This window comes from Heterodontus francisci, chromosome 10, assembly GCF_036365525.1.
Source record: "Heterodontus francisci isolate sHetFra1 chromosome 10, sHetFra1.hap1, whole genome shotgun sequence".
Classification (NCBI taxonomy): Eukaryota; Metazoa; Chordata; class Chondrichthyes; order Heterodontiformes; family Heterodontidae; genus Heterodontus; species Heterodontus francisci.
Window position 1 is genome coordinate 81,506,371 of NC_090380.1, and position 25,928 is coordinate 81,532,298.

The 25,928-nt window shown below is 41.0% G+C and overlaps 1 protein-coding gene across 3 annotated transcripts in view; it reads left to right on the forward strand.

Moving 5' to 3' along the window:
* LOC137374172 (uncharacterized) overlaps positions 1-25,618 on the forward strand; it is a 47,637-nt gene extending 22,019 nt beyond the window's left edge. Inside the window, exons 4-11 of one of the 3 annotated variants that reach the window (XM_068039957.1) lie at positions 5,252-5,312; positions 11,991-12,058; positions 13,414-13,518; positions 14,897-14,987; positions 17,960-19,443; positions 20,730-20,790; positions 23,549-23,621; positions 24,507-25,618. In XM_068039957.1, coding sequence (XP_067896058.1) covers positions 5,252-5,312; positions 11,991-12,058; positions 13,414-13,518; positions 14,897-14,987; positions 17,960-19,443; positions 20,730-20,790; positions 23,549-23,621; positions 24,507-24,552 — 1,989 coding nt within the window. In that variant the 3' untranslated portion in view covers positions 24,553-25,618. Of the gene's footprint in view, positions 1-5,251; positions 5,313-11,875; positions 11,930-11,990; positions 12,059-13,245; positions 13,318-13,413; positions 13,519-14,896; positions 14,988-17,959; positions 19,444-20,729; positions 20,791-23,548; positions 23,622-24,506 lie in introns of those variants that run through there. The other 2 variants (XM_068039958.1, XM_068039959.1) reach the window with 2 other exon arrangements.
* Positions 25,619-25,928: the final 310 nt, after the last annotated feature.

Here is a 25,928-nt window from a genome sequence, read left to right on the forward strand (position 1 = left end):
TGCCAGGAGCAGCACCAGGCATACCTTTATATTAAAAAAAAAAGTGTCAACCTGGTGAAGCTACAACACAGGACAATGTGCATACCAAACAGCAGAAGCACCCATGCGATAGAGCTAAGCAATCCCATAACCAATGGATCTGATCTAAGCTCTGCAGTTCTGGCATAACCAGTGATCAATGGTGGTAGATAATTAAACAACTAACAGGAGGAGGAGGTTCCACAATTATCACCATTCTAAATGATGGGGGAGCCCACCACATCAGTGGTGGATGACAGTGGATAGGCAATGGCAAACATTCAAAAGCGCATGGATGAACTGCAACAATTGTTTATTCCTGTCTGGCGCAAAAGTAAAACGGGAACGGTAGCCAAGGGAAATTAGAGATAGTAATTAGATCCAAGAAAGAGGGATATAAATTTGCCAGAAAAAACAACAGACCTGAGGATTGGGAGCAGTTTAGAATTCAACAACGGAGGACCAAGGGATTGATTAAGAAGGGGAAAATAGAGTACGAGAGTAAGCTTGCGGGGAACATAAAAACTGGCTGTAAAACTTTCTATAGGTATGTGAAGAGAAAAAGATTGGTCAAGACAAATGGAGGTCCCTTACAGTCAGAAACAGGGGAATTTATTATGGGGAACAAAGAAATGGCTGACCAACTAAATGCATTCTTTGGTTCTGTCTTCACAAAGGAGGACACAAATATCATACCAGAAATGTTGGGGAACACAGGGCTTAGTGAGAGGGAGGAACTGAAGGAAATCAGTATTAGTAGAGAAATGGTGTTAGGGAAATTGATCGGATTGAAGGCTGATAAATCCCCAGGGCCTAATAATCTACATCCCAGAGTACTTAAGGAAGTGGCCCGAGAAATAGTGGATGCCTTGGTGGTCATCTTCCAACATTCTATAGACTCTGGAACAGTTTCTCCAGATTGGAGGGTCGCTAATGAAACCCCACTATTTAAATCAAGAGGTAGAGAGAAAACGGAATTATAGACCAGTCAGCCTGATGTCGGTCGTGGGGAAAATTCTAGAGTCCATTATCAAAGACTTTATAGCAGAGCACTTGGAGAACAGTGGTAGAATCAGACAGAGTCAGCATGGATTTACAAAAGGGAAATCATGCTTGACAAATCTACTAGAATTCTTCGAGGATGTAACTAGTAGAGTTGTTGAGGGGGAGCCAGTGGATGTCGTTTATTTGGACTTTCAGAAGGCTTTCGACGAAATCCCACATAAGAGATTAGCACGTAAAATTAAAGCGCATGGGATTGGGGGTAGTGTATTGCGATGGATAGAAAATTGGTTGTCAGACAGGAAACAAAGAGTAGGATAAAACGGGTCTTTTTCCGAATGGCAGGCAGTGACTAGTGGGGTACCGCAGGGATCAGTGCTAGGACCCCAGCTAGTCACAACATACATTAATGATTTAGATGAGGGAACTAAATGTAATATCTCCAAATTTGCAGATGAGACTAAACTGGGTGGGAGGGTGAGTTGTGAGGAGGATGCAGAGAGGCTTCAGGGTGATTTGGACAAGTTGAGTGAGTGGGCAAATACATGGCAGATGCAGTATAATGTGGATAAATGTGAGGTTATCCACTTTGGTAGCAAAAACAGGAAGGCAGATTATTATCTGAACGGCTATAAACTGAGAGAGGAGTATATGCAACGGGACCTGGGTGCTGTCGTACACCAGTTGCTGAAGGTAAGCATGCGGGCGCAACAGGCGATAAAAAGGGCAAATGGTATGTTGGCCTTCATAATGAGAGGATTCGAGTACAGGAGCAGGGATGTCTTGCTGCAATTATACAGGGCCTTGGTGAGGCCACACCTGGAATATTATGTGTAGTTTTGGTCATCTTATCTGAGGAAGGAGGCTCTTGCTATAGAGGGAGTGCAGCAAAGGTTTACCAGACTGATTCCTAGGATGGCGGGACTGACGTATGAGGAGAGCTTGAGTCGGTTAGGATTATATTCGCTGGAGTTCAGAAGAAAGAGGGGGGATCTCCTAGAAACCTATAAAATTCTAACAAGACTTGACAGGGTAGATGCAGGAAGGATGTTCCCGATGGTTGGAGAGTCCAGAACCAGGGGTCACACTCTAAGGATACGGGGTAAACCTTTCAGGACTGAGATGAGGAGAAATTTCTTCACCCAGAGAGGGATGAGCCTGTGGAATGCGCTACCACAGAAAGCAGTTGAGGCCAAAACATTGTATGTTTTCAAGAAGGAGTTAGTTTAGTTTAGTTCAGAGATACAACACTGAAACAGGCCCTTCGGCCCACCGAGTCTGTGCCGACCATCAACCACCCATTTATACTAATCCTACACTAATTCCATATTCCTACCACATCCCCACCGTCCCTATATTTCCCTACCACCTACCTATACTAGGGGCAATTGCTAATGGCCAATTTACCTATCAACCTGCAAGTCTTTGGCATGTGGGAGGAAACTGGAGCACCCGGAGGAAACCCACGCAGACACAGGGAGAACTTGCAAACTCCACACCGGCAGTACCCAGAATTGAACCCGGGTCGCTGGAGCTGTGAGGCTGCGGTGCTAACCACAGCGCCACTGAGTTAGATATAGCTCTTGGGCTGAAAGGCATCAAAGGATATGGGGGAGAAAGTGGGAACAGGTTACTAAGTTGGATGATCAGCCATGATCATAATGAATAGCGGAGCAGGCTCGAAGGGACGAATGGCCTACTCCTGCTCCTATCTTCTATGTATGTTTCTATCAAAAGATGAGGCTGAAGCACATTTAAGCATGTTCAGCCAAAGTACTGAGTAAATGGTACATCTCTGCCTTCTCCCGAGATCCCCAGCATCACAGATACAAGTCTTCAGCCAATTCGATTCACTCCATGTGATAAGTAGAAATGGCTGAAGGCATTGGTTACTGCAAAGGCTGTGGGCCCTGACAACATTCTGGCAATAGTACTGAAGACTTGTGCTCCAGAACTGGCTGCGCCCCTAGCCAAGCTGTTCCAGTACAGCTACAAAACTGGCATCTACCAGGCAATGAAGAAAATTGCCCAGGTATGTCTTGTACATAAAAAGCAGGACAAATCCAACCCAACCAATTACCACCCCATCAGTCTACTCTCAGTCATCGCAAAGTGATGGAAGGAGTTATCGACAGTGCTATGAAGTGGCATTTGCTCTGCAATAACCTGCTCACTGACACTCAGTTTGGGTTCTGCCGGGGCCACTCAGCTCCTGACTTCATTACAGATTTAGTCCAATGTGGACAAAAGAGATGACTCGAGGTGAGGTGAGAGTGACTGCCCGTGACATCAAGGCAACATTTGACAGAGTGTGGCATCAAGGAGCCCTAGCAAAACTGGAGTCAATGGGAATCGGGGAAAACTCTCCACTAGCTGGAGTCATACCTAGCACAAAGGAAGGTGGTTGTGGTTGTTGGAGGTCAGTCATCTCAGTCCCAGAACATCACTGCAGGAGTTCCTCAGGATAATGTCCTCGGCCCAACCATCTTAAGCTGCTTCATCAATGACCTTCCTACCATCATGGGTCAGAAGTGGGGATGTTTGCTGATAATTACATAATGTTCAGCATCATTCGCTATGCCTCAGATACTGAAGCAGCCCATGTCCACATGCAGCAAGACCTGGACAACATTCAGGCTTGGGCTGATAAGTGGAAAGTTACATTTGCACCACACAAGTGCCAGGCAATGACCATCTCCAACGAGAGAGAATCCAACCATCTCCCCTTGACATTCAATGACATGACCATCTCTGAATCCCCCATTATCAACATCCTGTGGGTGGGTGGTGGTTACTATTGACCAGAAGCTGAACTGGACCATTCACATGAATACTATGGCTACAGGAGCAGGTGAGAGGCTGGGACTTCTGTAGTGAGTAACTCACCTCCTGACGCCTCAAAGCCTATCCATCTACGAAGGAACAAGTCAGGGGTATGATGGAATACTCTCCACTTGCCTGGATGAGTGCACCTCCAACAACACTCAAGAAGCTCAACGCCATCCGGGACAAAGCAGCCCGCTTGATTGGCACCCCATTTACCAGCTTCAACATTCACTCCCTTCACCACCAAAGCATAGTGGCAGCAGTGTGTACCATACAAGATGCAATGCACCAAGGCTACTCAGGCAGCACATTCCAAACCTGGGGCCTCTACCATATAGAAGGACAAGGGCAGCAGATGCATGGGAACACCACCACCTGCAAGTTCCTCTCCAAGCCACACACCGTCCTGACTTGGAAAGGTAGCACCGTTTCTTCACTGTTACTAGGTCAAATTCCTGGAGCTCCCTTCCTAACAGCATTGTGGGTGTACCTACACCCCATGGACTGCAGACGTTCAAGAAGGCAGCTCATCGCCACCTTCTCAAGGGCAATTGGGGGCGGGCAATACATGCTGGTCTAGCCAGCGACATCCACACCCTGTGGGGAAAAAATAAGAAAAAAAAGTTAAATTGATTACTTTTGAGGTAAACCTATTTCAAAAATTGGCACTACATTGAATTGATCATATTTATCGTGTATTGGAGGACTAGGTCTGTGCTGTTGTGCCTTAGACTTATGGGGTCATCTATTTTTACTCAGTTGCTACACTTTCTGATGGTCCTGTACATTTCACTTTTATTTGCTTGAGTTATCTTGACATGTGATATAGCCACTTGAGGTGATTTTACCTTGCAAATTGGCTTACTGGCAGTTTCTTTCTTTGTGCTAGAAGCATGAGAAAAATTGTAATAAACTATTAGGTTTGGGTTTTAATCTTATAAACTGTAGAACCAAGGGACTCCATATTGAACAGATACCTGATGTTCATTTCTTCAAACATATTGTGAGCAACCCTGCTGTGTCAGACATACCTATAGCTTGAATCTGCCTGGTTCAGGCTGGAGGAGACTTCTTTGTGGAAAATAAATATAGATTGGAACTGGGTGATCCCATGTGGTTATCATTTACACAGCTGGTCTTTACTACACTTCAGTTCTCTGTACATGTAGCATAATAACAAAAGTAATGGATCAGGAGGGGGGGGAACCATTTAGTCCATCAAAGCCCCTTCCTTTCGTACATTAACTTTCCCATCCCAATAGCCAGTTGTACTCTGAAAAAGTTTTTGGACGTGGTTTCATGGAAAACTTGAACTTCACTTTTTAAAGTGTAACTGTCAAGTGTGGTTGAACAGAACCAGGGGAAAACTACTGAAATGGTTTTATTATCTTTATGTATATTTCAGTCTGAAAAACTTTATGAATCTGATGTAAGCCAGGAGCAGCTGATGAGCACTAAGTTATCAAGTAAGGCAAAACACTTTTCCTATTATTTCCAAGGTGTGACTGGGAAGTTTGTATTTCTGAGAAGCAATACATTAAACCTTTACAGGTGACTGCTCATCATTTTTCATTAAATTATAATTTAAAACTTCAGTGTGGAGTCCTTTTTAACTGCTTGTCTCTCACCAATAAGAAAATATTCCAATATGTGTTTGTTGAATCAAAAGGGATGACCTTGTACTTTCCCACATTGAACTTTCATAGTTGTGCCCACTCACTTAATCTGTCTTTTAACTTCCTGCTCCCATCTACACAACTTGCTATGGCTGCTAATTCAGTGCTAATCTGCAAATTTTGAATATGCAGGTCTATTGCTTCATCCAAATTATTAGTATATGTGGATCCCTGCTAACTATCACTTGTTACATCCTGCCAATGAGTGAATGTTCCCTGTATCCCTACTCTGCTTTCTACCTGCCAACCAATTACCAACCTATGTAACAAGATTGCCTCCAATTCAGTACACTTGCATTTTCATGAATAATCTCGCTCTCTTTGTGGAACCTAATCAAATGTCTTCTGCAAGATCATTAGACAATATCTATAGATACTCCCTTGCCCTCAGTGCCCATGACTACGTCACAAAAATACTCAAGGTTAGTCAGACGTAACCTACCCTTCCCAAATGCATGCTGATTCTCTCATATAAATAAAAGCAAAATACTGCGGATGCTGGAAATCTGAAACAAAAACAAGAAATGCTGGATTCACTCAGCAGGTCTGGCAGCATCTGTGGAAAGAGAAGTAGAGTTAACGTTTCGGGTCAGTGACCCTTCTTCGGAACTGACAAATATTAGAAAAGTCACAGATTATAAACAAGTGAGGTGGGGGTTGGGCAAGAGATAACAAAGGAGAAGGTGCAGATTGGACCAGGCCACATAGCTGACCAAAAGGTCACGGAGCAAAGGCAAACAATATGTTAATGGTGTGTTGAAAGACAAAGCATTAGTACAGATTAGGTGTGAATATACTGAATATTGAACATCAGCAAGTGCAAACCTGAAGAAAAACAACCTGCTGATGTTCAATATTCAGTATATTCACACCTAATCTGTACTAATGCTTTGTCTTTCAACACACCATTAACATATTGTTTGCCTTTGCTCCGTGACCTTTTGGTCAGCTATGTGGCCTGGTCCAATCTGCACCTTCTCCTTTGTTATCTCTTGCCCAACCCCCACCTCACTTGTTTATAATCTGTGACTTTTCTAATATTTGTCAGTTCCGAAGAAGGGTCACTGACCCGAAACGTTAACTCTACTTCTCTTTCCACAGATGCTGCCAGACCTGCTGAGTGAATCCAGCATTTCTTGTTTTTGTTGCTGATTCTCTCATCTGAGCGCATAGTTATTTATCAGTCACTGTCCATGATAGATTCCTGTAACTTCCCCTAAATTGACAAGCGTGTAGTTATTTGGTTTGTCCCTTCCTCAAGAACGTAAATAGGAGTTGGAGTAGACCCTTTTGACCCTTGGAGCCTACTCTGCCATTCAACAAGATCTTGGCTGATCTGGAACCTCAACTCTACCTTCCTGCACTATCCCCACATCCAAGACCTCTTTGTTTTGGAAATGCTCAATGACTGAGCATCGACAGCTCTGTGGGGTAGAGAATTCCAAAGATTCACAACCCTCTGAGTGAAGAAATTTCTCCTTATCTCAGTCCTAAATGGCCTACCCTTTATTCTGAGACTTAACCCTATGTTCTAGATTCCCCAGCGCAGGGAAACATTTTCTTAACATCTACCCTGCCAAGCCTCTTAAGAATTTTATATGTTTCAATTAGATCACCTGTCATTCTTCTAAATTCCAGGGAATATTGGCCTAGGCTACTCAATTTCTCCTCATAGGACAATCCCCTCATCCCTGGAAGCAGTCTGGTGAACCTTCATTGCACTCTCTAGGGCCAGTATGTCCTTCCTTGGGTAAGGAGACCAAAACTGCACACACTACTGAGTATGGTCTCACCATTTGGGCGGCACAGTGGTTAGCACCGCAGCCTCACAGCTCCAGGGACCCGGGTTCAATTCTGGGTACTGCCTGTGCGGAGTTGGCAAGTTCTCTCTGTGACCGGTTTTCGCCGGGTGCTCCGGTTTTCTCCTCCTGCCAAAGACTTGCAGGTGATAGATAAATTGTCCATTGTAAGTTGTCCATTGTAGGTAGGTGGTAGGGAATATGGGATTACTGTAGGGTTAGTATAAATGGGTGGTTGTTGGTCGGCACAGACTCGGTGGGCCAAAGGGCTGTATCTCTAAATAAAAATAAAAAATTACCCTGTGTAATTTAGCAAGACTTCTTTACTCTTGTACTCCAATACCTTTGTAATAAAAACTAACGCACCTTTTGCCTTCCTAATTGCTTGCTTCACCTGCATGTTAACTCTGTGATTCATGTACGAGGGCACTCGGGTCTCTGAATGCAGTTTCCCACTTTACGACAGTCAAATCATTTCTCATCTCATCAAAGCTTGCCTTACAAAACAAGATTTTAAATTTTAGTGACTCTCCCTTCTCCCTTTAAAACCTAATATCAAATGCTTCTCTGCTCTGCCCTCTCCCTCACCCCCAACCCAGCCACTGCATCATAACTATCTGGAGAAATGAAGATAACTACCAGAGTGCTCTACCCTTTGCTGTTCCCTTAAAAAATATGCAGTGTTTCCACAGCCGATTACACTTGTTGAAATCCTTTTTTTTATACTGCTGTAATTGTTTTTTGTTAATGATGCTATTCCCCCTTTTCTAAATTTCCTGTCCTTTCTGAAGATCCCATAGCCTGGAATACATAGCTGCAATCATGCTCAGTTTGTAGCCAGGGTTTTGTGATGGCAGTACATTAAATCCTTGAAGGTGAATTTGTGCTACTGACTCACTTGTTTTATTTCTTATGCTACATGCAGTTGTGTACAGAACTCTCATTTGGGTAGCTAGCTCCACTGTACCCATTTGCCTTGCTGGTCTTTTTCTCACTTTTAATCTATACTGTCCAATTATCCTTTCCCTAAGCACCTGGACTTCTCTGCGGTTTAGATGAACATCATTTTGTAGTCTTGCCTCATCCCAAAAATGGTTCCAATGTTCCACGAACCTGCAACTTTCTCTTCTGCACCATCTTTTTGGCCATGTATTGAAAATCCTACATTTTTTCTCCATGTCTGGTCCCGCACATGACACTGGGAGTAATCCAGAGATTGCTATCCTGGGTTCTGCCCTTAATCTAGAATTTAAGTCCTTGAAATCTCTCAAGAACTTTTAACCTACTCCTAGTCATTGGTTCTCACATGAGCCAAGATCTCTGGTTCGTCTTTCCACTGCGGAATCTTTTGTATTTGCTCTGTGATGTTCTGAACCCTGGTATCTGAAAAGCACCATGCATTTGCTATCTTGTACTGTTTTCTTCCTTAAGTAACCACTTGTTCCTCAGTGCCTTGTAGTTGCTCAGTTACCAAATGTCCCCCTTTATGTCCACATCACCGGTACACCTATTAGAGAAATCCTGCTGATTGAATGATTCCCTTTCTACACTGACGTGATGCTTCCTACCATTTCCTGATCATCACCAATCTCCCTCATTTACTTTGCTACTGCTGGCAACCTGTGTGGTGACCTCTGGAGCGTCTTCTCCAGAAAGTTTTCTCCCTCATGAATGTTGTGGATTCTGTCAGTTGACTCGCAAGCTGTGCAGCTCTCTGCTCAAGGAGTACAACCTTCAAATGCTTCCCAATACTTGAAAATCTAAACCTACCATAATAGTTCCTGTTTGCCCAAAATGAAGTACGCACAATCCCCACTTCTAGGAACTTTTCCTTGCTTTCCTAAATCCAGAGGGACAGACAGAGCCAAAGATTTAGTGCTAGAGGGTAATTAGTGAAAACATGATTAAGCTTCCTGGTCCTTATCCAACTGGGGCCTCAATTCATTAGGGGATTTATCTGTGGGATTGTATGGAGTTCAGTGGGAATAATTCCAGGTCTGAGTGCGTCTATCTCTCCACCTTCCGTCAGGCTGGTTGATTGATCATTGACCATACAAGGAGTACTGTGGACCTACCAGAGCTGACTTGTACTTTGCAATAGAAGTTTGCAAGTATCATTTTGCAGCTACCTTTAATCTAGAAGACACACCCTTCCCCTAATTCAGGAGAATAGTAAGTAGTTGACTAAGACAGCTGATAAGTACATGTTGGAGCACTTGCTAGGTGGAATGCAGTTATTAAGAACTCCTCATAAGCAACATGAAGAGCAGCACAGCTGGCCATTAAATTGAGTGCATGCCATATAGACTTACACGATTGAACCTATTGGAAACATGGAGCCTCGGCAGCAGCTGCTTGCCTTGATTCGTACCATGATTAGATTATCGTCAACTGGATATGTGCGGTTGTTAACTCATACCTGGCTTTTTAGCAAATGTTTGAATTCTGAGTTGCCTCATCAGATATAAAGGCCTAATGGATTGCTGGGCTTTATATCTAGCTGACTATGCCACAGAAGTTTTGCTACAACTGTACAAAGCCCTGGCTCGACCACACCTGGAGTTCTGCAAACAGTTCTGGGCCCCACACCTTAGGAATGATATATTAGCCTTGGAGGGAGTAGTGTCGATTTACTAGAATGATATCCTGACTCCAAAGGTAAATTACTAGGCGAGACTACACAAATTAGGGCTGTATTCCCTGGAATTTAGAAGGTTACAGGGTGAATTGGTTAAAGTTTTCAAGATATTAATGGGAGTGGGTAGATAAAAACTATTTCTGCTAGTTGGGGAGTCGAGGACCAGGGATGTAGTTTAACAATTAAAGCCAGTCCTTTTCGAGGTGAAATTGGGAAGCACGTCTACATGCTAAGGATGATTGGAGTTTGCACAAATGTCAGTTCATGCAAGGTCAACTGTTGGTTGGTTAACCAAAGCTATTAAAGGACATGTGGCAAAGGTGGGTATCTGGAGTTGGATCATAGATCAGCCATGATCTCATTGAATGGTTGTGCAGACTCGAGGGGCTAAATGACCTACTCCTGTTCCTAACAGGGCAGTTTGCATTATGTCAACCACCTTTGTTTTCTAAAGCCAGCATCACAATTTGTCGCGTTTGAAAAAATGTTTTTAAACCTCAGGCAGCCACGATCATTTTAAGTTTCTAATATCGGATTATAGTTGACGGGACAGTTGGCCAATTAGAAATTTCACTAGTATTTCATAGAATCATATAAAGTTTAAGGCACAGAAAGAGGCCACTTGGCCCATCATGCCTTTGCAGCTGAAAAACGATCCACCTATTCTAATCCCACCTTCCAGCATTTGGTCCGTAGCCCTGCAGATTACGGCACTTGAGGTGCATATCCAGACTCCATTTGAATGAATTGAGGGTCTCTGCCTCAACTACCCTTTCAGGCAGTGAGTTCCTGACACTCACCACCCTCTGGGTGAAAATGTTTTTCCTCATCTCCCTTTTAATTTTTCTACCAATCACTTTAAATCTATGCCCCCTCGTCACTGACCTTTCTGCTAAGGTGAATAGGCCCTTCACCTCCACTCTATCCAGGCCCCTCAAAATGTTGTACATCTCAATCAAATCTCACCTCAGCCTTCTCTGTTCCAAGGAAAACAACCCCAGCCTATCCAATTTTTCTTCATAGCTGCATTTTACCAGTCCTGGCAACATCTCCTCTGTACCCTCTCTAGTGCAATTACATCCTTTCTGTAATGAGGTGACAGAACTGCACACAGTACTCCAGTTGTGGCCTAACCAATGAGTTATACAGTTCCAGCATAACCTCCCTGCTCTTATATTCTATACCTCGGCTAATAAAGGAAAGGATTCCATATGCCTTCTTAACCACCTTATTGGCCTGTCCTGCTACCTTCAGGGATCTATGGACATTCACTCCAAGGTCCCTCACTTCTACACTTCTCAGTATTTTCCCATTAGTCGTGTATTTGTAGGTCAGTGAGCAAAACAAAAACAGTATTGCTATGAATGAGTCATGTAACTCTGCTGTCCAGTTGCACTGTCCTAAAATCTAGAACCTAGCTGAATAAGGGTGCCAGCAATATAATTAGTATTAGGGGTAAGTAAACTACAGTCTGTTTAAACCCAGGGCTTCTTAAACTTAGTGTCGCAATCATGGGATTACATAAATTTTTTAAATCTTGCCTTCATTAAGATGGAGCATCTTCAGTTCCGAAGAAGGGTCACTGACCCAAAACGTTAACTCTGCTTCTCTTTCTACAGATGCTGCCAGACCTGCTGAGTGGTTCCAGCATTTCTTGTTTTTATTTCAGATTTCCAGCATCCGCAGTATTTTGCTTTTAATTAAGATGGAGCATGTTGGTGCTGGGAAATGAAAACATCTTCTGGCCTTAGATAAGTGTCTTTAAATAGCTTGAACACTGCCTGTTGGATGGCCTTTTAAAAAAAAAAGTGATCCCTTTTCCCTCTTTTCCACTTACTTAAATTCAGGCAGGAATTCTTTTTGCAAGGTCACTGACTATCTGAACAGCCCATAGAAGATAGTGCAGCATGGCTCAATGGTGAGGGAGCAAACAAATACAAATGTGGCAGGCGATGTAAATATCAAACAAGGTTTGTAATATCTTCTATATGTTTATAGTGCAATTAAGAGGAACTCTTTTTCTAATAAAAGGTCAAGCATATCAGACATCTGATATTGAAGTTTTAAAAGATGGACAGTGCACTCAAAGTACATCCAAGGTACAGTATGATGAACTATTTCATATATATGATATAAAGATATATAAATTAAGCTTTGTGATTTCAAATATTAAATAAACCACATGCATAATATTATCAATGACCCTAAGTGACCTCTCGTGGAGTATGCACGTAAAAGCATTCAGTTCCAGGTGTTTTGTTGAACTTATGATACCTCTGCTATTAATTTACTAGAGTAGAAATTCATCTTTGTTACTTTGATTTTGCAAGCAAAATGTGCATTAATGCGAAGTGTTTAGTAGTTTTCACTAATGGAGCATTTTTCCACATTTTCTTTGTTCTTTAAATTGCTTCCTGGTGTGAGGAGTAATAATACATTCCAGGGATAAATCGTTTGGCTTGTTAAAAGGCCCGTAAAGAGGACCTAGGCACTAAACTGCCCAGTGTTGCACTATTCTGACAGATTTGTACATAATTCCTGTATAGTGAAATTTGCATTGAAATTTGAGCTGCATTTCAACCGAGTGAAAAGACAATCTGCTACCCCCTACCTTGAGCATAGTTTTTCTATTGTTGTAGAATTTGGTTCCACAAACAGCATGTTTGATATTGGTTGAGGAATAAACATTGGCCGGATTTTGGGGAGAACTTCCCTGCCTTTCAAATAGTGTCGTGAGATCTTTCACATCCACCTGAGGGGGGGCAAACAAGGCCTCAGTTTAACTTTTCATCCAAAAGACAGCCCCTCCGGCAGTGCGGTATAGAGGGGATCCTGCACTCCGATATCGATCTAGATTATGTGTTTGAGTCTCTGGAATGGGCCTTGAATCCACAATCTTCTGACTCAGACGAGAGTGCTATCACTGAGCCAAGACTGACGCCTGCTGGTATTCCAATTGTGATATAAATTTGATCTTAACATAATTTCTTTTGACAAACCTTATTGTGATTTTAAATAGCACAGGTGGTAAATAGAAACAGATTAATTAGATGTAAGGCGAAGCTTCACATGTTTGCTCGATAGCCTGAATGGGTAAATGAGATTTACTCTTGCAATCCAGACTATTTAAATTCCAGTTTTGATCAGGGCTGACTGTGCCAATCTTACCAAAGATGCCCCCATTATGATTTTTTTTAAAATCTTTATGACTTGTGCATTTGTGTAATTTTAGTATTGGCAGCTGTTGTACAAAAGCCTGACTGAACCAATACAGTATCTTTTGCAGGTGTCCCTCAAAATTTCTTTATATTTTGCCTTAATCACTTTGCTGTGAACATTTCAATTGATTATGCTTGATGTAAGTATTTTGAATCAGGGTGAAATTTAAGCCCTTATGCATATTCAACAAGGGTAAAATGTAATACAATGATATGTTGCATTTTTTTTAACCTAGTTAAAAACCAGTATCTCCATGGGGGACATGAATGTGGGAGATAAATATCAGATAGATGTAGACATGCTGGCTACTGCCGATGGTAACCTTGGAAAACAAGTCTTGGTGAGTGTACTACTTGCATGTGTATTAAGCAAATAGCGTCTACACATTTTGGGAAGTAATGAACCACTATGGGATTAGCAATATTTTTATACAAACCGAAAAATCATAAGTAACATTTAAAATTTGATTATAAATCTACAGAATATTAATAAATATGAACTAATCTTTTTACAGCATTAGGATATTTAATCATACTTTAATCCTATAACTAAATCCTCAAATGTGATATATAGTTTCAAGAATCACTAGTTATGCATTATTATCTATTAAATCACTCTGACTTTACTGATTTCATTAGAATCATAGAACTATACAACATAAAGGCCATTGCACCCCATCTGTGGCATTGACATCTTTCCCAAAGGCAACCAGAACGCTAGTGTGGGACTCCAGTTTCTCGCCCTCAAACTAAATTTGAAATTCTAGCATGCTATGAAAACTCTTCCCTCGAGGATCCTTAACTACTTTATCTTAGCCATGTCGCCATGGAAAAGCATCATTAAGAATCTGTTTCTCATTCATAAGAATGGAAAATTTGAGGGGAGAGATGCTGCATGTTATAGAGTCATAGTTATACAGCACAGAAACAGGCCCTTCAGCCCATCGTGTCTGTGCCGGCCATACAGCACCCAACTATTCTAATCCCCTATTCCTGCACTTGGCCCATAGCCTTGTATGCTTTGGCGTTTCAAGTGCTCATCTGAATATTTCTTACATTTCATTTAACCCTGAAATTCACAGCACTGCCCAAAACACCAGCATTATTCGGGAATTATAACAAGCCTTTAGAAAGCTTCACCTTTTGGAGATTTAATTTAGTCTTGTGAAGTGGCGAGGGGGATGCGGTCTGTTTGTCAGGCACCGGGGTTAATGTGTCTTTGTCAAATTGCAAGGCTGGGCTGCTCCTTTAACCCCAGACTTTCAACCTGTTTAAAATTCCAGGGCCCCAATCCAACAGGAACTAATTAACCCAGGGCCCCAGAGAGGAAATTAAACCTTCGGCTAGTAAACAGACACAACTCACGTGGGTTCTTTGGGTACAGCCTGTGGACAAGGCCTCAGTCCATCCGCTCTGGAGGAAGCTCCTGTCCAAGGATTCCTCATCCCAACCTTTCCCTCTTTTCATTTTCACGATGCCGTTTTCAGAATGAAAATCTGTGGGCCCTTTGGGTTGTGTTTGCACATATCCTAGTTTCAAAACAGTATTGTAAGGATTCTTTTCCCGAAAGGCACATCTTGTTACCGACATTGTTAGGATAGCTGTGTCAAAGTATTGTTGAAGTCATTCTAACTTGCAGTGTAGTGTTGTGCTATTTAATAGAAATGTATATAAAGCATGTGCATTTTCTTGTCTTCACCTTTCAATATCTTTTTGAAGGTGGAATGTGTAGGGAGGACCAAGGACAAACCATTGATCATGTTTACTCCTACGTCGAAGGTGAAGGTTGGATTGTCACGTTTTTTTCATGGTATGAATATGTTGTAGTTGTATCATTACTACTTAGAGTAGAAGATTTGGTTTCCTTTCATCTTTTTCATTTTAATAAGAATGAGATTTCTATCCAGCAACTTTGGGCTGAATTTTGTTGAGGTCCTGACGTCGGGCTCTGTGGCAGGGGGCAGGCAGAAGATCATATCAGCAGTGGCCTGCCATGGAGTCCGACGCCAGGAGTGCTGGCCTAATCTTCCCAGCGCGGTGTGGCTCCATTGCAGCACACCCTCCATCCCACCGCCGCTCTGCGACGGGACCTGACTTTTATATATTTAAAGTAGGAACATGAATACATTTAAATAAAATTGACTGCTGTCTTACCAGCTGCCTCGGATCTTCCGTGCGGCGGCTGGCACTCGCGCCTTCACTTTCCCGTTCAAGGAAAGCTGGCACTTACCGAGGTGGGGAAGGGGGAAGCTTTGGATTTTTATTGTAGTGGGAGGGGTGGGGGAACAAGGCCAAAGATGCATTTCTAGTATGGGGGGGTGGGGAAAAGGGGTGACCTGTGCACTTTGTACAGTTGTGGGGGGTGGCGGGGAAAGGTCAAATCATCCATGTACATGTTTTGGGGGTGGTGGGAGAGGGCAACGATTATATGTAAGTGTTATGGGTGGGGGATAGAAGGGGCAATTTTATTTTGCGGTGTACTGTGGGAATACGGGTATAATTATTCAAATTCAGCGGCAGGTCTGGCAGCTGACACCGTTGGGGGCATCACAGAGGCCGCCCTCACCACGTGATTGGGAGGGTGGTGGCGACCTGTCTGGCATTTAGTACAAGCCGCCGCACACTAGATCGCAGAGATTCGGGCTGCCATTTTGTTTGCCTGCTGCCGAGAGCTCAATGGGAACGTTAAATCCAGCCCTTTGTTTCTACAATCCAAAGTATATTGCATTTATAGGTAATCTAATTTGCAGCATCATACACGCTTTGAATATTTTTGTCTTGATGCTTGTGCAAAAGGAAACCTTATATACAGAAATAACCCTGTACACCATCAAAGATAAATCCAATAAATTGGTGCTTGGAGCTAGAGAGTATACCTTTGATGTAGATTTTGGATGTGCCTTGGATATTTTCTGGTTACAGCAGAAGATCACTCCTGTAAGTGGTTTAAGTATCTTGCATTCAGGAGTGTTCCTGTACTGTCCAATATCTAATTATACTGAGTAACAATCAAGAAAAATTCGACATACCTAACAATCTCGCTTTTCTTGAACCTAATAACCACGTGCCTTTTGGAGGTTGACTTGTTTTTTGGTATTTTTTTTCTCAACAACTTCTAACTGAAAAAACTGACCATCTTCAGCTCCAGACCAAGGACTTTGTTGAAAAGGTCCTTTGTTGAAAACATGACTGACCCAAACATGTTTTTTTTTTTGTTTATTCTGACCCCAAGAAACAGAGGAGTTATCAAAATGAATTCGGTCATCCTCACCACAATTGATCTGTTAAGATAATTTAACATCTGCAGCTATCTTTGCTAATGGGCCAGGGATGAGGCAGTAGACTGTCATTCGATCAGTTTGGAAATATTGTGAGCTGTGACATTCCACTAGCTTGTCTGGCTTTACTATACATCTTCAAAGCCTGAAAATGGTCTCACCTTTTTTAAATATCTCTGCAAATTCACTTTGCATTGTTGTATTTTGTAGGTAAGCTGGGTTTCCTGTTTCTGAGCATCTCCAGTAAAAGTTGTTAAGATCCTTTCCCAAAAGAAAACACTGCTTTGGGGAGCAAATTGGTTAAACTTTGGGATTTCTTTTAGCAAAGAGATTTATTTCAATGGATTACTTATGACCAGTTTCCAAATACTTGAGGGAAATTGGGAACATCAGAATTTTTAGGTGCTGGAAATGGCCATTTATGAATAAGCTTGTGTTTCTGTAGCACCTTTTGCATTCTCTGACATCCCAAAGAGCATCAATGAATTACTTTTGAAGTGTAGTCACTGTTATGCAGGCAACAGCCAATTTGTGGAAAAATAAGGTTCCATGGGCAACAATGACATAAATAATCTGCTTTGGAGGTAAATGTTGGCCAGCATGCAAACAACTCCCAGTTCTTCTTCAAATATACATGGAATCTTTGTTATCTGCTGTAACAGGGCCCACAGTGGGGCTTGGAACCGTGGCCTTCTGAGTGAGGCAAGAGTGCTAGTTCAGCCAACTTGGCAGTGAGCCAAGTTGACATCCGTTTTTCACATATCAAAGCCAAATGCCTGCCTTCTCACCACATCCCTGCACCCATTTCTCTCCCAGTGATGCATGTACTTGATGTAATATTGCTCCATTTCTACTACTACTCTTGGTTCTATGCTCTAATACTAATTATTTTACATTTATTCATGATGAGCGATGTCACCTGTTAACCCATTTACCAAAATATCTAAATCCTTCTAGATTTGATTGCATTGTTCTTCATTAATTGGCCTGCCTCCTATTTTGGTATCATGCACAAATTTGGAAATTTTACTTATGCTCTTATCTGTTTGTGCACTCTTCTAACCATTTCAATTCTGAGCGTCCCTAAAAGAAAAAAAATGTTCCCCTGCTTTTTCATTATGTTGCAGACCTCGGTCATTGATGAAAATTAGTACTCTGGTTATGATAGCTACTCAACACAAATGAGAAACCATCCTGTGTCACATCTACAAATGTACACTTGTTCGGTTGCTGTTTTCCCAATCAATATCTGTAACTGAAATCATCCATAACTAAAATTCTGTCCATTTTACAGTACTTTGAGATCATTAGCTAAATTTAAGTACTGCGTTCCAGTTGTAACTTACTTACCAGGTAATTCCTTTTTGTTTGGTCAATGACAGTTTTTGTATCTCTAGCAGCTGCACATTATTAGCTGTTCACTGGTTTCTAATGGGGCCAAATGTTATTTATAACTTGTGCGAATTTCAGTGTCTTATGTATGTAATTTCTTTGTCTCTTCAAGATTGCAGTGTTGACTTTCAGACAACTTCTGGAGATTTAAGTCGTTCCTCAAGATCTGAGCATGATGAAGTTAATTCAAGTTTAGTTTCTTCTGTGTCCTATGACCAGTTTTTGGTGAGGCCACTTTGTGTACCTGGTGGCAAAGAACTTTCTTATCCGCTCAAGTTTGAGAAAAGCAACATATTGGATTTGGGAGAAACTGGTCTCACTTGTATTGACCAAGAATCTGTGGAAAGCCATGATGATACTTCATCTGGTTTAAGTGATACAACACTTATTGATATCTATCCAAGTATGCTAGCTTCAATGAGTAATTTACTTGACCGTAGCTACAAGACACAGGCTGCCTCAAGGTTAGTAAAACACTATCGACGTCTCCAGTTAAATGTGTGCAAATCAAAACTAAATACATCTCGAGTTGGAATAAGAATCAAGGTCAAGATGGATTCCCAGGAATTAAAGAAGATAGAGGGTTATCCTTTTAAGTTAAAGGCGCGTGCTGGAACCAATCATATAAATAGAAAAGTGCGTTCTCTGAAGAGATACGAAGCCATAGAAGGTAACCTGGAGACAAGTTTTTCCATGACTGCTGCTGAAGGTTCTAAAGCTGTGCAACAAATAAATTCAGAATCATCTGAAATTGAAGATTGCAGTCTTCAAAATACATATAATGATGCAAGTTACTCCCAGCCACCACTGCTAAGCCCTTGCAACCCAAAAAGTCCAGAGCCAGTAACACATTGCTGCAACATGAGGAAAACGTCAGCTCGTATAGTAACCTCTTTGAATGGATCATCTTTGCCCCAGCTGGATAGCTTGACTAACTCTAGCAGTTTAAAATGTTCGAGCCCAAAACCCAATATGGCAAAGGCACAATCACCATGCTCAAGAATCTTTCTGAACCATCCACCGAACGCAGAATTATCTCTCTTGAACAGCAGTACACTGACAAAACAGGATTCTGTAGTAACAGATTTCAGCAGATCACCATTTAGAATGCTTTTGTGCTCGGGTAACATTTCCTGTACTGGCCAAAACAGTAAACAGAGACATTCATTTTCCTCTGTGAGTTCTGTTCCAACCATGTTCCATTCCATACAGAGCCCATTTAAAACTCAAGTAAAAGAAATGGATGCATTTGAATCAGTGTATCAAAACTTGGTTCATAATGCATTCTCCAATTCAACAACTCTGAAGCTTCCCAATATTTTGAATGTCTGTTCTGCCCCTGTTGGAACTAGAACATCAGGGACATCTGTTACAAACTCACCTTCCCAGCTATCAAGAAAAAGAGCTGCCTATATTGACCAGACGAGGGAAACTTCTCAATTACCTTTAAAGAGGTTCCGCTCCTTCCCAGAGTCCTCTAGTTCAAGGCAAAGTAGTCGGGAAATGTTGCTGCTGAATACTGTACTACAAGGACAGAATTATCACTGTACACAAATGGGTGGATTTTATTCCCCGAGAAGCCAGCAAGAAAGAGAGGTGAAGTGCTAATTGACCTTTTTTAATGTGCATGCCTAGTTTTATACTTGAGTGTTACCAGGATTTTAATAAAACTTAATCATGGGCATTTGAAACATCCATACTATGCCCACATGGAGTGTCAACAAAGAATTAGCAATGGGGTTATAGATTTTTGTCATTAAAAATTTGTGTTGGATCTAGTGTTTTTTCACCTGTCTACCACTCGGCTGAAGCAAAGGCTGTGCTGAGACCAAACTGAGACGGTAAGTGTGGGTTTTATCTCTTCCTGTAGTGTATTGATACCCCAGTACTAAACATGCTTAATAACTAAACTAGCAACTGTGAATATCCAAGTTATAGCTCAATTTGAAGATCCCATAAGATCTAAACTGGGAATTAAGTTTTTGTTTTGAATCTCTACACTGAATTTTTATCTGTGGTTGTATAGAATGTTTTCCATCCAGTTTACTATGTTAGTATGTGCTGACCCTTTGTGTAAATTATAAGCATTAATTTAATTGAAGTTGGGGGGGGGTGGGGAAGACATGTTTTCAAATTTGTGTTATTTTTCTTCTCACCTCACCCTATGAAGCTAATTTAGGATGGAATGCAATAGTTGGAACAAAATCTTTAAACAAAGGGAAACTAATTTAGTTGCAGTATGGTTTACTGGAAACTTTTCAAGTTGCAATCTGAAGAAGCTTTCCTACCTTGCTTGTTAAAGGCTCTTGTTTGTGCCTCAGTTATGCAGGAAAACGCAAATTCTGTCATCAGTTTCCTCTTTGTGCGTTTAAGAGGTCTCTGCTGCGTATATTGTTTGTAATGGCAATTCACTGATCATTAATCACTGCACAATTAATCTATGACCTCTAATTTGGATAGCTAACATTTTGTCTGATGGAGCATCATACAGTAAAAATGAATTATAGATTTCTGTATCTTTGAGCATGCCTTAAATTCATGGTTAATTTAAGTAATGTAGATATTGTCTGAATGCCCTCTGTCTCATTATATTATGCATACTGTATGTAAACAAGTTTCTTTGAAAACTTAAATACTTGAAGGGGGGGTGGGTGCGGGCAAATTGATCTTGGGAAAGATCCAGGGAGTGAGACTAACTAGATTATTCTTTGTAGGAGCTAGCACAGACCTAATATGCCAAATGGCTTCCTCCTGTGCTGTACTATTTTATGAATGTTGCTGTCTATAAGGCATATTATAACATTTGAGATATCTGAAATGCAATTAGCCCATTTTGACTTGAGTTCTGCTTACAATTTTTCTTTTTTTTTTACATTTTCCAGAATATTGCAGTGGGTCCATTTATTAAATGGGAAGGTAATGCTGGATTGTACTCCAATTCTGGTATGTATTGAAATATATAGTCTAACTCCTTTGTAATTATTTATAGTCCACTTAATAGAAATGATTTTCACTTAAAACAGTTTGCATCCTTTAAGTCAGGGGTATGGGAGAGCTGATGGACACTCAATATTTCAGATATTTTGCATTGAAAAATCCTTATAACTGTGAAGAGGAAAATGCTTTGCAGCATCGATAAAGTTCAGGTATAAGCTCACCCCTGTCACCACTCCCAGCTACGAAACCTTGCCTATAATATATATATGCGCAGAGTCAGCTTTCAGTATGCATTGCTGATGGATTTCAGTGATCTCTTACAGTGTATTCATACCACGTGCAGCAACTGTGCAAAATAGTTTTGGCTTTACAATAACACAAAACAATGTGGGTTTAGAAAATTCTTTGCAATGTGCCTATTTTACAAGGTTGCACTATGCCTGGCAGCAGCATGCATTAATTCCATGCTTTAAGTACATCTGTAGTTGTTCATGATGCCCACTTGAAACTGGCCTTAGGCCCTATATTTACATCTGCAATGGACTTGTTTGCTCCTGTCTGCAGCATGTGCTATGCATGCTGTCCTCTGTTTTCTCATTGCACAGCAGCTAAACCAGTGGTCCTTAAATGGACTACTGGAGACTGCTACCCAAAACGTGGCTTCCCATTTTTTTTTAATTTGATATGCGGACTTGTGCATGAGAACTCCTAGCTCCACATTAAAACCCTGGGCTGCTGCCAGACACCACCTGAGGCCCTCAGCCAGTGTCTGAGCTGGCTGCATTTGTTTCAGCTCCGCAACCAGAGAGCTGCCTCTGGGGCTGAGACTGGCACTCATAGCTCGCTGATACTATCACAATGAGGTGGCCCAGACCAAAGTGCTGTGGTTCTGCCAACAGCCTCTGGGTATGTGTGCCCAGAAGTGGGCACAATACAATTTCTAAGCTCTTGGGTATAAATTCAGTATTAAGGCCTGATAAGTCTTCAAGATAAAGCAAGCAAAAGGTACCTTTTGCAGGGGATCTCATGTTTTTCCTTTGGTATCTGGTTAAATTCTGACTTATGAATCAAGCTAAATTTGCATTTCAGCAGCACTTTTGGTGTCTGGTTTAAATGTCTTCAAACTATTTTATTTCATTTGATATGATTTTGTAACTAGCAAACTCTGAAACTACCAAGAAAAGATACATACGTACAAACATAGAAAATAGGCCATTCTGCCCTTCGAGCCTGCTCCACCATTCGTTATAATCATGGCTGATCAGCCAACTCAGTTACCTGTTTCCGCTTTCGCCCCATACCCTTTGATCCCTTTAGACCCAAGAGCTATATCTAACTCCTTCTTGAAAACATACAATGTTTTGGCCTCAGCTGCTTTCTGTGGTAGCGAATTCCACAAGCTCACCACTCTCTGGGTGAAGAAATTTCTCCTCATCTCAGTCCTGAAAGGTTTACCCCATATCCTTAGACTATGACCCCTGGTTCTGGACTCCCCCACTATCGGGAACATCCTTTCTGCATCTACCCTGTCAAGTCTGTTAGAATTTTATAGGTTTCTATGAGATCCCCCCTCACTCTTCTGAACTCCAGCGAATATAATCCTAAAGGACTCAATCTCTCCTCATACGTCAGTCCCGCCATCCCAGGAATCAGTCTGGTAAACCTTCGCTGCACTCCCACTATAGCAAGACCATCCTTCCTCAGATAAGGAGACCAAAACTGCACACAACATTCCAGGTGTGGCCTCACCAAGGCCCTGTATAATTGCAGCAAGACATCCCTGCTCCTGTACTCTAATCCTCTCGCTACAAAGGCCAACATACCATTTGGTTTTTTTTTTACCACCTGTTGCACCTGCATGCTTATTTTCAGCGACTGGTGTACGAGAACACCTCGCTGCATATTCCCCTCTCTCAGTTTATAGCCATTCAGATAATCTGCCTTCCTGTTTTTGCTACCAAAGTGGATAACCTCACATTTATCTACATTAATACTGCATCTGTCATGCATTAGCCCGCTCATTCAACTTGTCCAAATCACCCTGAAGCCTCTCTGCATCCTCCTCACAACTCACCCTCCCACCCAGTTTGGTCTCATCTGCAAATTTGGAGATATTACATTTAGTTCCCTCATCTAAATCATTAATATATATTGTGAATAGCTGGGGTCCTAGCACTGATCCCTGCGGTACCCCACTAGTCACTGCCTGCCATTCGGAAAAAGACCCATTTATCCCTACTCTTTGTTTCCTGTCTGCCAACCAATTTTCTATCCATCGCAATATACTACCCCCAATCCCATGCGCTTTAATTTTACTCGCTAATCTCTTACAACAAATATTTCCCTATCATCTGTTTTTTTTAATATATTGTAACAATTGGTTAAGCATATAGCTAACCCAAACATTAGGTTGGGTGAACTGCAGAATCTTTGCTAGTGCATCTTCTCAAGGGTTCCTGTCCTTGATATCTTATCTACTTTTGGGACAATAGGCATGGTAGTACGGAAGTAGGAAACAAAAGGAACCAAGAGGAAAACTTGATTAGATTTAATAGTAAGCAAATCCCCACGGAGATCTTAAAAATTAAAAGATTTTTCTTAAGGTCTGGTCTGTCTGAGTTAAAGATCCTCCCCTGAAAGATTTTTTGAAGTACTGCACATCCATTGCTCTCCTGTGATGAAATCAGTCCTCCTGATATTTTAATTTTTTAGGTTTTTTTAACTGCAAACTGAGCAATGTTAAATTCGATTTGCTTATTTTTAGGTACTGCTTTGCCTGTAATAAATAGTTCTGGAAACACTGTGAGCTTATGCTTATCACCCAGACTTCGAACCAGGTATGCAGTGAAGTATTAATTTTATTGTGCAGGTTCTTGATCTTCTATCATACTCCATTGTGACTCGTCTGAAACCTCTGAAGGCCCTAGATTTAAATAACTCAGGCAAATTAAGTGAACCTTTCTGGTTTTTTGATTATGGAAAAAATTATATTAAGCTTTTGTAATCTATACTTTAGTTGTACAGCATTGCAGTGTTGCTGGTGTTAATTCTATTGCAGTATGTTTGTGAAACTTCATTTTGCCATCAGATACAAAGTTTTTGAACAAAAATGTCACTGCCTCAGTAAGAGACAAATTCCATCTTCTTGTAGTTCTTCTGCTTCCTTCATGGGATAGCTATTGTATCCTGAAGTTCAAGATAGATAAATTATATTTAATGATCAGCTATGCATTCCCAACCTGTGCTTTAGTAAAGAAGCTTCACAATTTGTAATGATTTGTATGCTGATCTTCCTAGGAGTGTACACACATGACTGGAGATGAAAAGTGAACATTGTGGTTTAAAAGTATTGCCTGCAGTGCTTTAAAAAGTAAAATATTTTTCAATTGCTTTCCACCTATCTGTTAAATTATTGTGAAAATGGGGAGCAGCAGATGGAACAGCAGTAAATGTAATTGGTTTCACATTATCTGCTGCTAATTAGCACAAAATATTTGGTTAGTACCTAATTTTAATATAAAATGCTCCTGATGATTCAGTTTTGCACTAAAATGTAATTCTCCAATTTGAATGAATCAATGTCAATAACAGCAAAGTGGGGTTTTAGTGCTTTATAAAAATTACTGAATTAAGAGTAGACTGTATTCCTAGAAACAAAATTAATAGCTGGAATGTTGGATGTCAGGAATTAAAAACTCCCTTTTACTTCCTCCTCCTAACAGAGTGTCTAGAAAACTGGACTACAACAAACTGAACACACCAGTCTGAACTACCTGGATTTCATTAAGAAACAGTAAAGTGCATCACAAACCTGTTTTTGGTTGTCTGGCTATGTTAAAAGGATTAACTGACCATGTTCTCCAGTATTATAAACAGTTTTTAAAAAAAGAAATTACTAATTTAGCATGTTTTTTTCACTCTCCACTTCCTCCCACACAAGTGTGGTATTGTGCAACTTGAACAACAGGCAATAGACTTAAGAATTTATGAGAGATGACCAATCAGCAGTTCATACCTGCACCTTGGTGAAGGAACAGTACATCGGAACACTGGTCACTACCATATTTTGAATCATACGCCTTGGTATTAATTAAATATAAGTCATATTACCATAACACCTATATAGTAGACTTTAAGTGGGAAATTATATACCTACTTGCTGTTCAATCTAATATGACCATATTTTATTACTATCGTAGTCCTTCTTGTATTTCACTATATTGATGTGATTAATATTGCAGCTAAAATATTCCCCACTTTTATGGCTTTTTAATATTTTATTAACTTTTATGTATTGTGCTGAATTTAATACGATGTTTTCTTGTATTATCTGTATATGGTTACCTATGTAACAAATGATCCACGTGCATATCATAGTAATGAAAGCAAGTACGTATTCAGACCTTAGGTTTAGAGTCACTGCACAATAGTTTTGACTTTGTGAATTATAATTCCGGTGTCAAGGCCCAAACTGAATCAGAAGCAAAAAGAGTGAGATACGCAGTCTTGTTCCTCTTTGCTCTGGAATCAAGTGGCATTTACACTACAAGTGCAGCATCAGTGTGAAAGGCTGCTTCACAGCTTACTACAGTTGCAGTGTGAAATTTTCCTTGGTTTCCATGTACTTACCTGTAAAATATGATTTCTAATTTCTTGCTGGTGACTCTAAAAACTTGGAATATTTTTTCACTGGGTAGAACCTGCATCAAGTTGAAATGACGAAATTACATTTATTCATGGTCTTATCTTTGCATTTGCCATTATCAATAAGCAGTACGCCTCTATGTGTTTTATGTTAGGATTTCTGTGCTTAATTTATTTCTTGCAATGTAAATCTGGAATAAATAAGAAAATACTAGTTTGTTTCTATTGCAGTGATTTCACTACCAAAGGACTTATGCTCCAGAACTAGCCACGCCCCTACCCAAGCTGTTCCAGTACAGCTACAACATTGGCATCTACCCGACAATATGGAAAATTGCCCAGGTAGTCCTGGTCCACAAAAAGCAGGACAAATCCAATCTAGCCATCAGTCTGCTCTCAATCATCAGCTAAGTGATGGAAGGTGTCTTTGACAGTGCTATCAAGCAGCACTTGCATTGCAATATCCTGTTCACTGATGCTCAGTGTGGGTTCTACCAGGG